This window comes from Pecten maximus, chromosome 12, assembly GCF_902652985.1.
Source record: "Pecten maximus chromosome 12, xPecMax1.1, whole genome shotgun sequence".
NCBI lineage: Eukaryota > Metazoa > Mollusca > Bivalvia > Pectinida > Pectinidae > Pecten > Pecten maximus.
In genome coordinates, this window is record NC_047026.1 from 7,390,977 (window position 1) to 7,405,601 (window position 14,625).

Here is a 14,625-nt window from a genome sequence, read left to right on the forward strand (position 1 = left end):
GTGTATATGTTGATATTACGGAAGTTAATGAATACATAAAATTCAGAATTTATAAAAATTAAACTAATAAAATAAGTTTTATTACTGATTGAAAGCGTATTCTATAATTTTATCATTTCACAATGCTGTCATCGGCGCTGACTTGCATCCGGCCTGTCGTTACACCTCTGTGCTTATGAGGGTTCAAGTATGGGTATTTATCTCATTCCACACTAGGATGGATTTACAAATTAAAATAAAAACAATAATTTTAAACATTAACCAGCTCCTACTGAAGGACATCGATATCGCATTTTAAAATGAAGCCTGGGCTATATAAATTTCCTATTATATGCAAAGGACTATATATGTATGGCAAAAATAGCCCATTAAGGGCCTCATACAAATTAGATGGGAAACTCCAGCTTTCTAGCTCTTCTTGTTTTCTCAAAGTTAACAGACTTCACCACTTTGAAGATCCATGGTGATTTGCAAGGTTTCATCTAGCCTGATTTGATTAGTACACAATTAAATCATAATGTTCCCCCAGTGGTAGGTGTTACGTACCAATTTACCTACTACAAGGGTAATACCCAAAGACAAAGCTTACGGCAACAATCGTCACAGGTGTTCCAGTCATGTTGACTCAGGTACGGCCAGTTTACAGAATTTTGGGTATATTTTCACCATTCTGGACACAAAATCAATTTGGTATTCGGAATTCAGATGGAACAGTATTACAAGTTTTTTTATTGCTATAATAAAAGAAAAGATCAATTCTGTACATTGTCATTTCGATAAGTATCAAGAGGCAATTGGTTTTGAGAAGGATCTGTTGTGGAAAGTTGCACAATATATATATATTTTTCTAAAATAGTGATTTCAGAATATGTATGTTTCAGAATTGGGACTGACATTTAAAATAAAACACTTTTTGTTACTAGTGAATGCAAATTTTTAATAAAGTTTTCCCAATTATGCACATACGTCTCCTCAGTAGACAAATTCAACAAACATTGTCTTTTATAACAGTCAAATCACATCTGACATAGCTATATGATTGACCATGAAATAGTTTCAGTTAAGAGTTGTCTCCTCTTTGTCATTATTACAATATACTTACAATAAGTATTTTGAATAATAATAAAGAAAAGAAATGCACTCACACTTGTAAGCCTGAAGACCTTCAAATTATCTACCTTTTATAGATTGAACTTTTTCGTTGGATAACTGGTATATTGGAACCATTTCTACTATAAAATTATCACACCAGTCTTCTTCATCAACACAAAAGACTAAGGTTACATATAATTAGATCTACTTTTGAGGGGTGGTGTTAATAACAGCACAAAAAGATCAAAACATATTTAGCCAGTGCCATTGAATATTCATTCATGATCTATCCTCCAATAAATTACTTACATACAACTCAATTGGACCCTTAACCAACACTTTTTATCTTAACTGATCTTGAAGTACACCAGATCGCAAATCCCAGTACCACCAAAATGCAATCCCTGTTCTAGAAAAGAATACCAAATACAGATCTATCATAATGCAAACATTTGACATAGTAAAATTTGAAATGAAAAGAAAAATAAAGATTCACCAAGAATTCAAAGTATTACAAATATGGAATAAAAAAAAAGAGAAAAAAAAAGAACAAGATAATAGGTCTGTCACCAACCTAGTTTTTAGGAACTATTATATATATATATAAAACAAATGAAATCCACATCATTGTATGCTAAGTGAATGGTGTCACTAACAATCACATGTACTTTCCTGCTCATTATGTCAAAAACTTGTTCCACTGTACAAGAAAACAATAATTTTCAAAAGTTTTCTCCTTGAAAATTTAAAGGTTTTAATGATGTAGTGACCGAGATTTAAACATTTTCCATTGTGCAAGATTAAGATCGTATTCAAACAAGCCAAAGTGTCAGCGTAGTACTTTACATTCCAAAACTATGAGTCCCTTTCTCTGCATGAATTCCCCACACAAAATGACCCAAAACTGGAAGATTGTTACATGGGTGTTTCACACTCGAGCGTTTCCCTCAGCCACACACAGAATTCGCCCCTGTTTGGGACATAATTGTACACATGCATGATAGCTCAGATTTATACAGCATCATTATAGACATCAAAATTACACATACCTAATTTTCCATCACATTTTGTGAAAAGCTTTGTTAAACCAACAGATTTTGTGTTAGAAAATGTTTTCAAAAGATTTTTTTTCTTCTTCAAATGAATACAGCACAATATTGTGAAAAGACACACAGAAAATCAAAGACTTCATAAATCATCATCTGTACAATTACAGAAACATAATATAAGTCATAGAGAACTGCACACAAAATATAAGGTAAATTTTATTTCAAAAGAATAAATTCTGAATAGGAATGATACAGGTTATAGAAATCTATATCCCAAGGAAAGAAATATATAGTATCAATATTACTATACCATAGATGAAGCTCAACAAAGCACGGCACAATATTTGTATAGAAATCCACCATATTAATATAAAATTGTAAGATTTGGACTAATTAGTATACACCACAGCCCTGTACAGGGTTAAAGTACCAACAGGTCCTGTGACTCTAGATAATAAAACCAGAAACTCAATCAGTTTGTTGGCCCGATCCAGAAAGAACATTTCATTGGGAGTTTGGCTATAGAAGTTACCAATCAATAATATAAATCTATAATCAATAGAAATTCATTAACATGTTAACAATTCATTATCTCTCCCACAAACGAAGGCAGTCGTAAAGTACCAGCTAAATTATTCAAGTGGAGTGCTGAAATCTTCAAAAGGTTGCCAGGCTACTAGAACAGACATTAACAAATTGGCCATATTCCATGTTTACATTTTATGTTATATCCAATCCACTACGAAAATGTTATCATTGAGGACTTGTAAATAATAAAAACTTCTTGATTGTTCAGTTTGTTCCTTTTCACATTAAACAAATTGCCTCACACACAAAAAATCACTATATTCTTGATAAATAGAATCCAACAGGCTATTTCTATATTTCTCAGACAAATTTTGATGTTCTAACAACTATGATGGATGGTGTTTATCAAGACTCAAACTTTGATTGATCAGGTCTTGTTATGAATAGTTAAATCAATGAGAAATCCTGGGAACACTGACGGTTGGGACCAATTATATTAGCATACTGCAATTTATCAACCAGTTGTCAAACCTTGTCACTCAAAAGCACAATTAAAAGTAACTAGATTTTATTAATTATTTACATTGTACACAAGTGTATTAATATTCAACAGTTTACAAAATGTTCTCCACAAATATCACTACAGTACTAGTATTGAAATGGAAATAACATACAAATATCACAACAGTACTAGTATTAAAATAGAAAATTACATACAAAGTCAACCAATTTCTCATCATATTCTGAATTTGAATAATCATTTTTTCAAAATGTACTCTGTAATTAAACTTGAAAGTGCACATGGAATTAAGAAAAAGAAAAAAAAATACTTCATTTTTCATAGCATCTCATCTTAAATCTAATAATCATGTAAAAATTGTCCTTCTTCACAAATAAAGACAATATAAACATGTTGTTTTTTTCAAATGATGATTTTTTTTCTTCTCTGGTATCATAAGCCCATATATTCCCGTAATTACCCGATCCCCAGTTGAACTGTTAAGTTTGGTAACATCTTCACTTTCATTGAATTTTTTACTCGTTAAAACTTTTAACATAACATTATACATAATTGACAAATATCATGCATGCAACTTAAACTGAATTTTGCATCTATCTATAATGATTTACAATCCACAAACTATCCTTGAATTGATAATAATTAATTAAAACAAAATCTCGGAGATCAAGAGTAAATAAACTTCAGCATGAAAAAAAACATAATATATATCACATCTACATCAGATGGTCAGGGATGTTATTTATTAACATGTTTTATTTCTAATTCTCTAAAGACAAGGAAACAATTTAGAAATTATTATGAAAATGTACACATATATATCAAATCCATTAGAATGGGTTCAATTACGAAATTCAAAATATACTTTATCTTCTTTCACAAAAGTAATAATTTCTGATGGAAAATTTTAGTATGCAATGGCACATGTACAATAGCAGGGTTATTTTCCATATAATTGTTTCTCATCTGAAATGGCAAGTTCTGATTAGATGCATTTCAAAGATACTATGCATGAACTCAACCCAAGCCCTGAATCAAAGAGAAATTAGTGCCCTCGTTTCAAACCAAAACATTTCTACAGAAGAAAGGATTTTTTTCTTGTGTATCTAGATTAGATGCCATGAAAATACTGTGTACATATATATGAAAGGATTTCCCTCTATTAGCTCTTGTTTTTTACTCTCTTATCTACATAAGCTAAGTCCCCCCCCAAAAAAACTGTGTCTGCTTGCCGACATGAGTAATAAAGATAGGCCAAAGGTTATCAAAATATTTCCAGCATAGAGATAATATTCCAGTCTTCCTATCTAAAACTCTGGGTAAATTTTTTAATTCTCGCTCATCAGCCTACAGATCATGTAAAGCAAATGCAAAGTTTTATTTACATAAAAACACATTGCTTATAAATTCAACACAATATAGATATCTTTATAGTTCCTGGATAAATTTGAGCGTTCCTTTGGCCACATGTGTTTAACTTTTTCCTCAAAGTAGATTAAGAGTTGGTAGAATTACCCTTTGAGACCACCCCCGAGTGAAACAAAGGAATGTTAGCATGGCAAAGCCCTTTGAAAACACACCTGATTACAGCAGACTTGTGATATTGATTCTTCACAGTAGAAAACTAGGACTGAGCCACATACTCAGGCATTGCCAGATAAACTGTAGGCATTTAGGCTGGAAGCACTTGTCAGAAAAGGACAGTCTCTCTAAGGTCAAGAATTCAAGCCGAATTAAAAGTAAACATTCAATTAGAATTCCGCTTTTATGACAGAGTAATGGGTTTTTTGGCAAGGCTTGTATATGTATATAAATGTCCTTGAATATTTTCTATACAAACATCAAATCCAACCAATATAATTTGTCATGTTTAAACTTTATATTAATTAATATAAATAATTCTCGCAAAGATAACACTGTTATTATAAACAAATTGTTTCATGTAAAAAGATTATTATTTTAATTTTTTTTTCTCTTTGAAATATTCATAAAAGTTTGTTCTGACACTACCGCTTTCATAGCAGTTTCTTGAAAACAAATTACATAACATGTAAAAGTGAAATTTCGTCATCAGTCTACTGAAAGTGATCAATCACCTTAATATGATTAAACTGGTCTAAATCATCTATGAAACATTTTTTCAGCCTTGTGGTTTCACAAAAACAGCCAAAGCAATCAATCTTAGTGTGTTTCTCAAGAGACACCATACTTTAATTTAAAAGCAGTATTATGAATTTGATTCAATTCACAGAATTGTTTTTCCTTTTTGTAACCAGTACATTTTAGACATTTTCAGTTATTTCAGCAAGACACTACTGATAAATTTCTCTTTCTACAACCCCTGTTTTTGGGCACTAGTCTCAGACCCTGGACAACAAGCTCATTTTGCCAAGATTTATTTTTAATCCAATGTAACTAATAATATCCTGTTCAGATCTGATTATTGATAAACCCATCACATAGAATGTATTATAAACTTCTTTATGGGGTTTTGAAATTTAAACAGAGAATTCATTGGTTAACATCTGGATTTCAATCCAACATTATGTGAAAATGGCAATATTGTATCACAATTATTCTTTTTTTATCTTTATTTTCATTGATCAGAATCTTTCAGTTTTATCAAAAGATACCACAGCCATATACATGGGGAAAACATGGCTCCTTTTTGTTTTGACAGAACACATCATTCAGAAGTTAATTTAAATATTCCTTTCAACTTGAGCTTTGAATTCAATATTTAAGGTCAATAATTACACTAGAGGGATTGCAGAAAATGTTCAAAACATCCAGGTCAGGAAAAATCAATGATGTTAAAATACCCGGTAGAACAACAGTATTGATCAGTGGTAACAGATGGCTGATTATAGTGAAACTCTCCAAGTTTATCTATAATGTATCATTCTGCCCTGATTATGGTTTTAACATCTGGCAACAGATAATTGTAGGTATTAGTTCCCTGTGCTCTAAAAGGTGGGAAAATGCTTTCTATTTCTCACAATGAAAATATACCAAATGAAAGTAAAATAGTTGAATTAAAAGAAAAAATACATGAACTTCCATATCAGTGCTGTGCATATAATTGATCAGGAATATGCAACAAAATTTGAATGTAAGAAAGAAATGGAGTTAATTTGTTTACAACGAAGTCATTAATGCAGTTTTGATTAAAAGCTGTCTATAACCAAGGTCTGTTTCAGGTTGTCTGATCTGAGGGCCTCTATTTACCTGGCATTTATTTGATCTTTAGGATGATAGAAGTGCACGTACAGACAATTGTCTCGCGATCTCCATTTATATTCAAAAACATGTTCAACAAAACAAACCTGTTATTATGCAAAATTATTCCTTCTAAATGTTCCGTAAGCATGGTTTCTTATCAAAACCTTTAAAACACTTGATCAACAACAAAGAAGATTCATTTTTCAAATTACTTTCTGGTATTTTTATGAGAATTAAGAGATAATGAGCAATACAAAGCCCATCATATTCCCGTTAAAATATCCTGCTAGAAGCCATATGCATACCGTATATGATATATATAAGTAGTAACAGTGACCTTGTCCTCGACCTTGACACCTTGAAACATGAACTTGTATGACGTTTTCTCTCAAACATGACAATTGTATGAAATTTGATCATGATCACTAAGAGCAATGAAAATGATTTTCTATATATAGCAACAGTAGCTTTGTCCTTGACCTTAATTGCTACCCTGAAACATAAACTTGTTTGACGTATAATCACAACTGACAAATGTATCAAGTTTAATTGAACTCTGGTTAAAAATGAAGTCACCAGAATGCTGAAAAAGGGCGAACGCAGACACATACGTACAAACTGAACTATGTTTATCCCTTTAGCTTCCCCGACTTCGCTGAGAGGGGATAATAAGCCTTGTGGAACACAATAAGCTTAAAATAGTACATTAAAGAAAGACTGCCTTGAGCTTGCAATAAGTTGCACAAGAATTTACCCTGGAAAAATCCTGATCAGAGAGGTTTGTGGACAGAAGCTTAGACTCCAGCTGTCTCACACAAGTTGGTAAAATCTGATTACGTTCTAGTATTGAATTTATGATCATATAAGCCCAAAACCTTTCTCTGCTCCACTTCCTACATGTGTGAATTTTCCTTTCTTATGTAAAGACATCCCAGCCGATTCTGTCATCACCCAAGGTGTTGAAGAAAAAGGAAAATTGATTTTTCCAACAGAGACAGAGTAGAAAGCTTCTTTCCTCCAGAGCTGAGTCATTTGAAAAGACAAGATGTGTGTGACTCTATGCACGGATCTTATGCAAAAACCTAAAAGCATTTTTGTATGGCAAAAAAACCCACCAATGTTGTGGAGTATTCCAGCAACTCGACTACCTCCCCTGAATCAATACTACGTCCACTGCGGCTGGTCCATTACAATTACTGGCGTGAGACATTAGACAAAAAACACCATCAATTCTGTGGCTTCATTAGCATGTAGAGTAGGGTAACCATGGATATCTACAAAGGAATTTAATGTAACGAAAAAAAAATCTGGTTTACTGATGAGGCTGATATCTTGTAAGAGAACCTGTGGTTACAACCAGTGAACATTATTCCATGTAAGTTGTGACATGATTTTGTAACATGTTGGTACCATGGTCAGTCCCCTCGATGTAAACATATACTTATTTTCATTTGAAATAGACAAAGCAAAAGAGAGATTAAGTACTCAAGATTATTATGCATTTTTAATCTATCTATATTGCATTCTCTCTACAATTTTTAAGATAAAATTAAAGCATTCATAGATCAAAACACATCATAAACCAAGAGCATTAATCAAAATCTATTCCAAATAAAGAAATCTAAAATGTTAGCCTTACGTCAAATTAATATGAATGTTTTACATACAACCACTACATTATTGTTAATTCTTTTGCTTTATTATCCATTGTTAAATTTATTTGACTTTCAAAGTCCAACCTTATGCAATGGATTTTGCATTTTATAGTTCTGCATATTTGAACCCATCAAAGAGATATTCGGATATATTTATCAATTTACGCAATGTTCATATTATTACTAAATTCATGTAAAAAGATGTTTGTTATATATATGTTCAGCATTGATCAGCGGGGGAAAATCCAGAAACTTTTCTGAATTGATCTAAAGTTTTACAGCCATTTAAGACCTAGAAATTTCTGAAGACAAACCTTTGCTTATCTTGTAAGCAGGGATAACTCTGGAGGGGGCCAAAATGGCCCACCAAAACCCACAAATTTCTTAAATTTTCTATGTTTTGGCCAGTACGATTTCAGAAATCTTGTCAAAATGGCCCATGATTTTTGGGTCCAGGGTGAACCCTGTTGTAAGTGGTAAATCCCTCCTGACAAGTAGACTGTTTCTTTAACTCTGTTATATTAATTCACTGTTTGTGACTGTAAGGCTAATAACCCCATCACTCATAACCAGGACCATGGCCATTTGCCTGGAGCCTGCAGTGAACCATCTTATTACCATACAAAACAGACCATGTCCCTTACTGGTCTCAAATACACACCAACCTTATACACCACCCCAAACTTCAAGTGTACAAGTGATTGAAAATAGGCCACATGTAAGTCAAGGGCAAACCAGTTCACATCAACATACATTTCAATACCCAGATTTAGTTCAACAAAGAAATGAATATAGTACAGCACAAGTTTTGTTATCTTAAAATTCCTTCAAATTGGGCAAAAACTGTTAAAATATTTACTTATAATTATAGGCCAGCTTTTCTCATATTTCAACACAAATGACCACAATTTATGACTTGTGCACCGATGGGCTTCGAACTCAAGATCTACAAACTCATAATCTACAGCATCAATACTGGCACTTATATACATACAGTCAAACCTCGATGATTCAAACTTCGTTGATTCAAATTTCTCGCTGTATCGAACTTTTTGCTTGGTCCCGAATTTTCTCACTATATAACACTACTAACGAAACTATGTATGATTCGAATTTTTATAAATCGAAGTTTTCGATGTATCAAACTTTTTTCATGACCCATTAGCTATGATATTATAGGTAATTGACATCTCATGATTCGAACAGAAACTTTACCTGTACTGACCACTGGACAGGTGTTTGTCGTGACCCCTGCGGCAAGATTTCACACCTCTTCCCCAAATGCCTTGACTGACAATAGGGATAACGATAGCGTGTGTTGTCACTCCCGGTCATGGGGTTTATTAATAATCAGACCAAATTGGTAGATACAAGGTGTATTTAGAAGCCATGACATTTAATCACTCCGGTAAAACATTTCGGTAGTCGTCTCTGATAATCTCCGCCGCCATTGAAATCAGCGGTCGGTGAGTAAATTTTACAGAACTGTAAAACAACCGGACCAATTTTAAACACCAACAATTAGCGATGGCTTCACTCACATTCAAAGTGTCACGTTTCAAACTTATACATAAATATCCAAGTAAATCGATTATTTGTCATTCAATCATGCATTCTCCAACCAATCGGCATTCCGTATTTTATATGCACATAACGTAAACGCACGTGTCTTTAGCAGAAAAGCCTAACGACTTACGTAAGTGTGCATTGTACTTCTTTTGTTTTATCTGTTAAACGTGATAAGTGTTTTGTAACCGATACATATTTTGTTTAATTAATAAAATGCTTAGGTATAATTAATGAAAAGAATTTTTATTTTGTTGTGTTTGAGGTATAAATTAACTAAACTTTTCGATGTGAGCCTGACAGGCTGATAGTTAAATCTACATGGAATATGATCATGAAATTACAAGTGTAATATTGAAGCTATGTCTGGATGTCACAACAAAATTTCAATTTCGATTCATTTTCTAACATCTAAAGTGAAGACTTGGTGTGATTTCAACAACAGAAATGTATCTAATTTATTTCAGTCTAACAACAATGATTTCCGAACCTTACAGATTGAACCTTATAGATAATCCATGTGTGATTATTGGTATGGATTCCCTGTGGAATGATCAATCAGTACTAGCTACATACTAGATTAAGCAGATCTGATGCCGTTGTCTCTTCCTTTGTTGAATTCTTCAATCACTGCTACTCTACATGAGAAACAGCATTATGGATCTGGACAATATCCGACATTCTCTGATGATGATCTTGCATGGTTTTCACAAGCCCGAGGTGGAATTACCTCAAAGATTGTGATTCAATCTTTTACAGAAATGTACAATATCATTTCAGACTTGATCAGAGATTCAGACTGTCAGCTAGTTCATTGCTGAAATAGTTACTGTTGTCTTATTTTTTTTTGTCAGTATAGTAGCTAGGTCTGACAAGCCGAGTTGGACTGGACTCTTCAACATATATCATGAGGTCTGTAAGGAATGAGCTGAACAAATAACAAGAATTGTGGTGTAAGATCGCTAATCTATGTAAACATTATGATCAATATTATGTTACAAATAGAAAAGTGTAAGTTCTCAAATGTCATGATGTCACAATAAACAATTTCTCAACAGTTGGATTAACTGTTTAAATTTGTGATCTCCCTGGGTGATGTGGTACATATGCAGGCCCTGCAGGGGTTACCCATCCCATTATCATTCTGCAATTTGTCCATGTCCAATATCAATTACCATAATATTTCAAGAAAAATCAAAACTAATATTCTGCCAATGTTTTTTACATTGACAAAATCAGCAATGATTCCATGGTTTGAAAGGCTTATATATATTGTATAACCTTAATACTTTGAATTTCCACTTTACATGTGAATATTATTTGACTTCTGAATATTAGTTAACTGTCTATATATATGCATGTGAAGAAGTTTCAACTGAAGTCACTAAGTGACCTAAAACATTAGATGGTCGTATATCAATGTAATAATCCAGATATGGTTAATATCTAGGGTAAAGGATTAAATGTGCTGGGTATAGACTCCTACATGTAGCTACATGTAGCTGAGTTAGTAGGGAACTTGACTGTCTTATGACCTAACAAAGCAAGTTTCCAGGTACCGATCATAAGCTAGGTAATAGCCACTTTGTAGTGAAGTTTAGGATTCTGTTAGATGCATGGACTATGAATGTTTATGATAGGTTTTGATCAGAGTATTGGATTTAAAGAATAAAGTAAACAATTCTGCTTGTGATGTGGCTATAGGTAGATAATGGTACACCTGGTTAGGGTCTACTCAGAACAAGTGTTCACTGACTACAGACACAAGACGGACAGCATGGTAGCATACTGGTTAACTAGTCAGGCAGCTTTACTGTTAATTTTACCTGACAATGGGTAGACTTGGTGCCACTGTGACAGATGGCTGACCACCAGTAGCCAAGCCCACACATGTCCATAGGGCAGAGGCTTGTATTCATAAGTCAGTAAAATATAAGTAGTAAATGAAGATGACTGGGATGTTTTAGAGTAGAGGAAAACAAATCATAAAGGCTCAGAAAACTTATGAAATTATTTGTTTTCTTGATATTACAGTTTTAAATAAAAGCATATGAATGAAAATTTGAAAACAAAACCTTAATCATCATTTTTTTCATTCATAGGTATGCTATAACATTACCTCATTATCAACAAAAACTTTTTATATATACATACTTTCTTATACAAAATTGTGAATTTGTGATTTTTGATAATTATAAACAAAGATAAGCTGATAAAGCCTTGCCCAAATACCTCATCTAAAATTAGCTAGGCAACAGGTATGATGCCTAGACATTAGGGGTCATCTCAAAAGGTATTTTTACTACTACTTCAGGAATGGACACCAAGATTTGTCTTTACTCAGTAGTTTTTTCAAGAATCTGACATTAAATTTCATCTTGGTCAACACCACATAATTTATGGTATAGACTTTATTTTCCTTCTCTATATAAAAAAAATACCCTACATACATTTTTAGCTGAACCATATGGGCAGTAATTATGGTGTATATTATTCAACATCACATAAATATATCAAGTCCTTTGCAAAAACTTGGAAATGTATTATCTTGGTATAATTTCTTTGCTTCGACAGCAAAGTTTTTTGAAAAAAATATGCAGCCTCATTTCATCATTGGTCACTCAACTCAAGAAATTGTCCTAGTATAGGACAAATTATATGCAAACACATGAACTTGGAAGACAAAGCAATGAACCCCGATTTCTCCCAGCTGTAAAACTAGAACAAAGTTCAGCTGCAATTCTTGCATCACCACTCCATCGATCTCTGAAGGCAAGCACCAAGCTTTAGATATAATCTGATCACCATACAACCCAATATGTAGCACAATTTGGAGCCAAATTTTTTTGGTTCCATTTCGTATAAAAACTATCAAAAATCGTTACAAAAACTGAAATTAGATTTAATAATGAAACAAATACTTTGTCTTTTTGGCATAGAATAAATAACATGTAAACTGAAGGAAAAATCTGATTTGTGGCTTTTGGAGAGTGTCTCTATTCAGGGAATGTTCGTCTGATTAGGGACTTTTCCTCTGATTCTGAGGAGAACATTTGTGAGACGGAATGGAAATTTCAGGAGTAAACTACAGATTTTGAGATCTGACTACAGTGAAATAATTTCAATGGGATCCATTTTATGTCTCTCCTCCACAGATCATTAATAAGCTTTAGTTTTGTAATGAACAATTCCGCTGCTTGATATTCAATAAAAATTAACAATCAGTCTTATTTTAAAGATAAAGTGTTGAAATGATTTACAAAGAAAATTGTTATTGAACTTATATCACCAGAATTATAATAAAATTCTCATCATTGATATATATAAAGAAGGCCTAGTATTTTTATTTGATCTATTTATTTTCCATTAACCTTATTAGCAAATGTACTTGATGGATTTTTTATATCCAATCAATGAGTCAATGTTATTGAACAAAAATTGAAATAGATCTAGTGACCAAGAACTAATGTAGGAATGACTGGGGTCCAAACAAATCAGATTTGTATGCATCAAATAAGTATATTTTATGCAACTTTTATATTTTCAAATAATTTTGAATCGGAAATTCGAATTCATTATCATTTAAACGATCCTTGTACTTTCTCAAACCTACAACTCAATCTCTCAATGTTTGAGGACTTCGAATTTTCTTTACTATGAATGACACCAAACCTTAATTTCTACCATCCAAATAGTGGGTTCTGTAAGTCAATTTAATGATGGGCTCACAACTCTTTCAAATACAGAATATTTCTATTAACATTTCTATTAGCATTAACATTTTAGTGCAGATTTAGATTTAAACAAATTTTGAAAGCTAAATTTTTTTCTGCTATAAGTAAAACTCTCTATTGAACAATAAAATTATAGTAATCAACCAAATTGTATATTTTACAATTTGCTAAATCATGAATTTCATAAACTGTACTTGATCTGTGGTAATAAGAAAATATTATAACAAACTGAAATTATAAGTCATCTGTTGCTCAAGATCAGAATTAAGATTGGCAAGTTCATTTTAACACATGTACACTGTTCTTCCAGCTTTGTGAACAGAAAGAGCAAATGGCCAGCATTGTAATCTGACGAATAAAGGCTTCCAGGGATCGGATCCTTTGTGTTGAAAGTAAAATCAGCATGGAACCGCAAGTAGGTGAAATACACACGCTGGGATTGTCCAAAACCCCAATGAACTTGGGACGAGCCACACCTTCTTTGGTTTGTCCCATTCGACATTTACACTAAACTTTTTCCAACAGCCTATACTTAAAATCTCTACTCTGTAACTGTAGTTGTAAAATGATTTATACCAAACGATCAAAATAATCATATATAAACAAAAACAATAAAAATATGTAGAGTGGCATAATATTGGAACGTGGTCCTAGTGCCCGGTCATGTCAGTAGTCACACACAAAAAACCCAATGCCGTGTGAACACATGACCTAGTATACAGGCACACATGTTTGAGGAAAGAACTTGCAAATTATAAATGAAAGTAAGCTAAAACTGCACATTATATTTATTTAAGTGTACAGTTATACAAATATCACACATTCAACACGAAATGTTATTCTGTACTTACCGAGACATCGGGGTTACTGGTATCTTTACCAGTAACTGCTCGTACAACTCCACTCCGCCATTCCCATTCGACAATTTTGCTAAGTTTTAACTTCCCAGAACACCGCACAGAGAGAAATCTTTTCCCAACTATTTCCTCTCTACTCTTATACGCCATTGCTTCACAATGTATCCATTTTTGTAGTTTCACATTACTCCAAATATTAGGAAACTTTTAACAAAATTCCTATGTCTCCTTTCTCCAGAGTACTGCGTATGAATACATAACACAAAGTTTGACATTTGGGGTCATTAGGTCATGAGTTATAAACAAATATCCTCAAGATAATATAGTGCGATCAAAAATAACACATTTCTCTAGTTAAATGGTACAAAACATTGTAAAATGAATGTAAGAATATGTTTAAAA

At 32.7% G+C, this 14,625-nt stretch overlaps 1 protein-coding gene across 1 annotated transcript in view; it reads right to left on the minus strand.

The window, feature by feature from the left end:
- The window catches only part of LOC117339459 (probable JmjC domain-containing histone demethylation protein 2C), a 182,220-nt gene extending 167,776 nt beyond the window's left edge, over positions 1 to 14,444 (minus strand). The window contains 1 exon segment of the mRNA XM_033901044.1: positions 14,218 to 14,444. Coding sequence (XP_033756935.1) covers positions 14,218 to 14,373 — 156 coding nt within the window. The 5' untranslated portion in view covers positions 14,374 to 14,444.
- Positions 14,445 to 14,625: the final 181 nt, after the last annotated feature.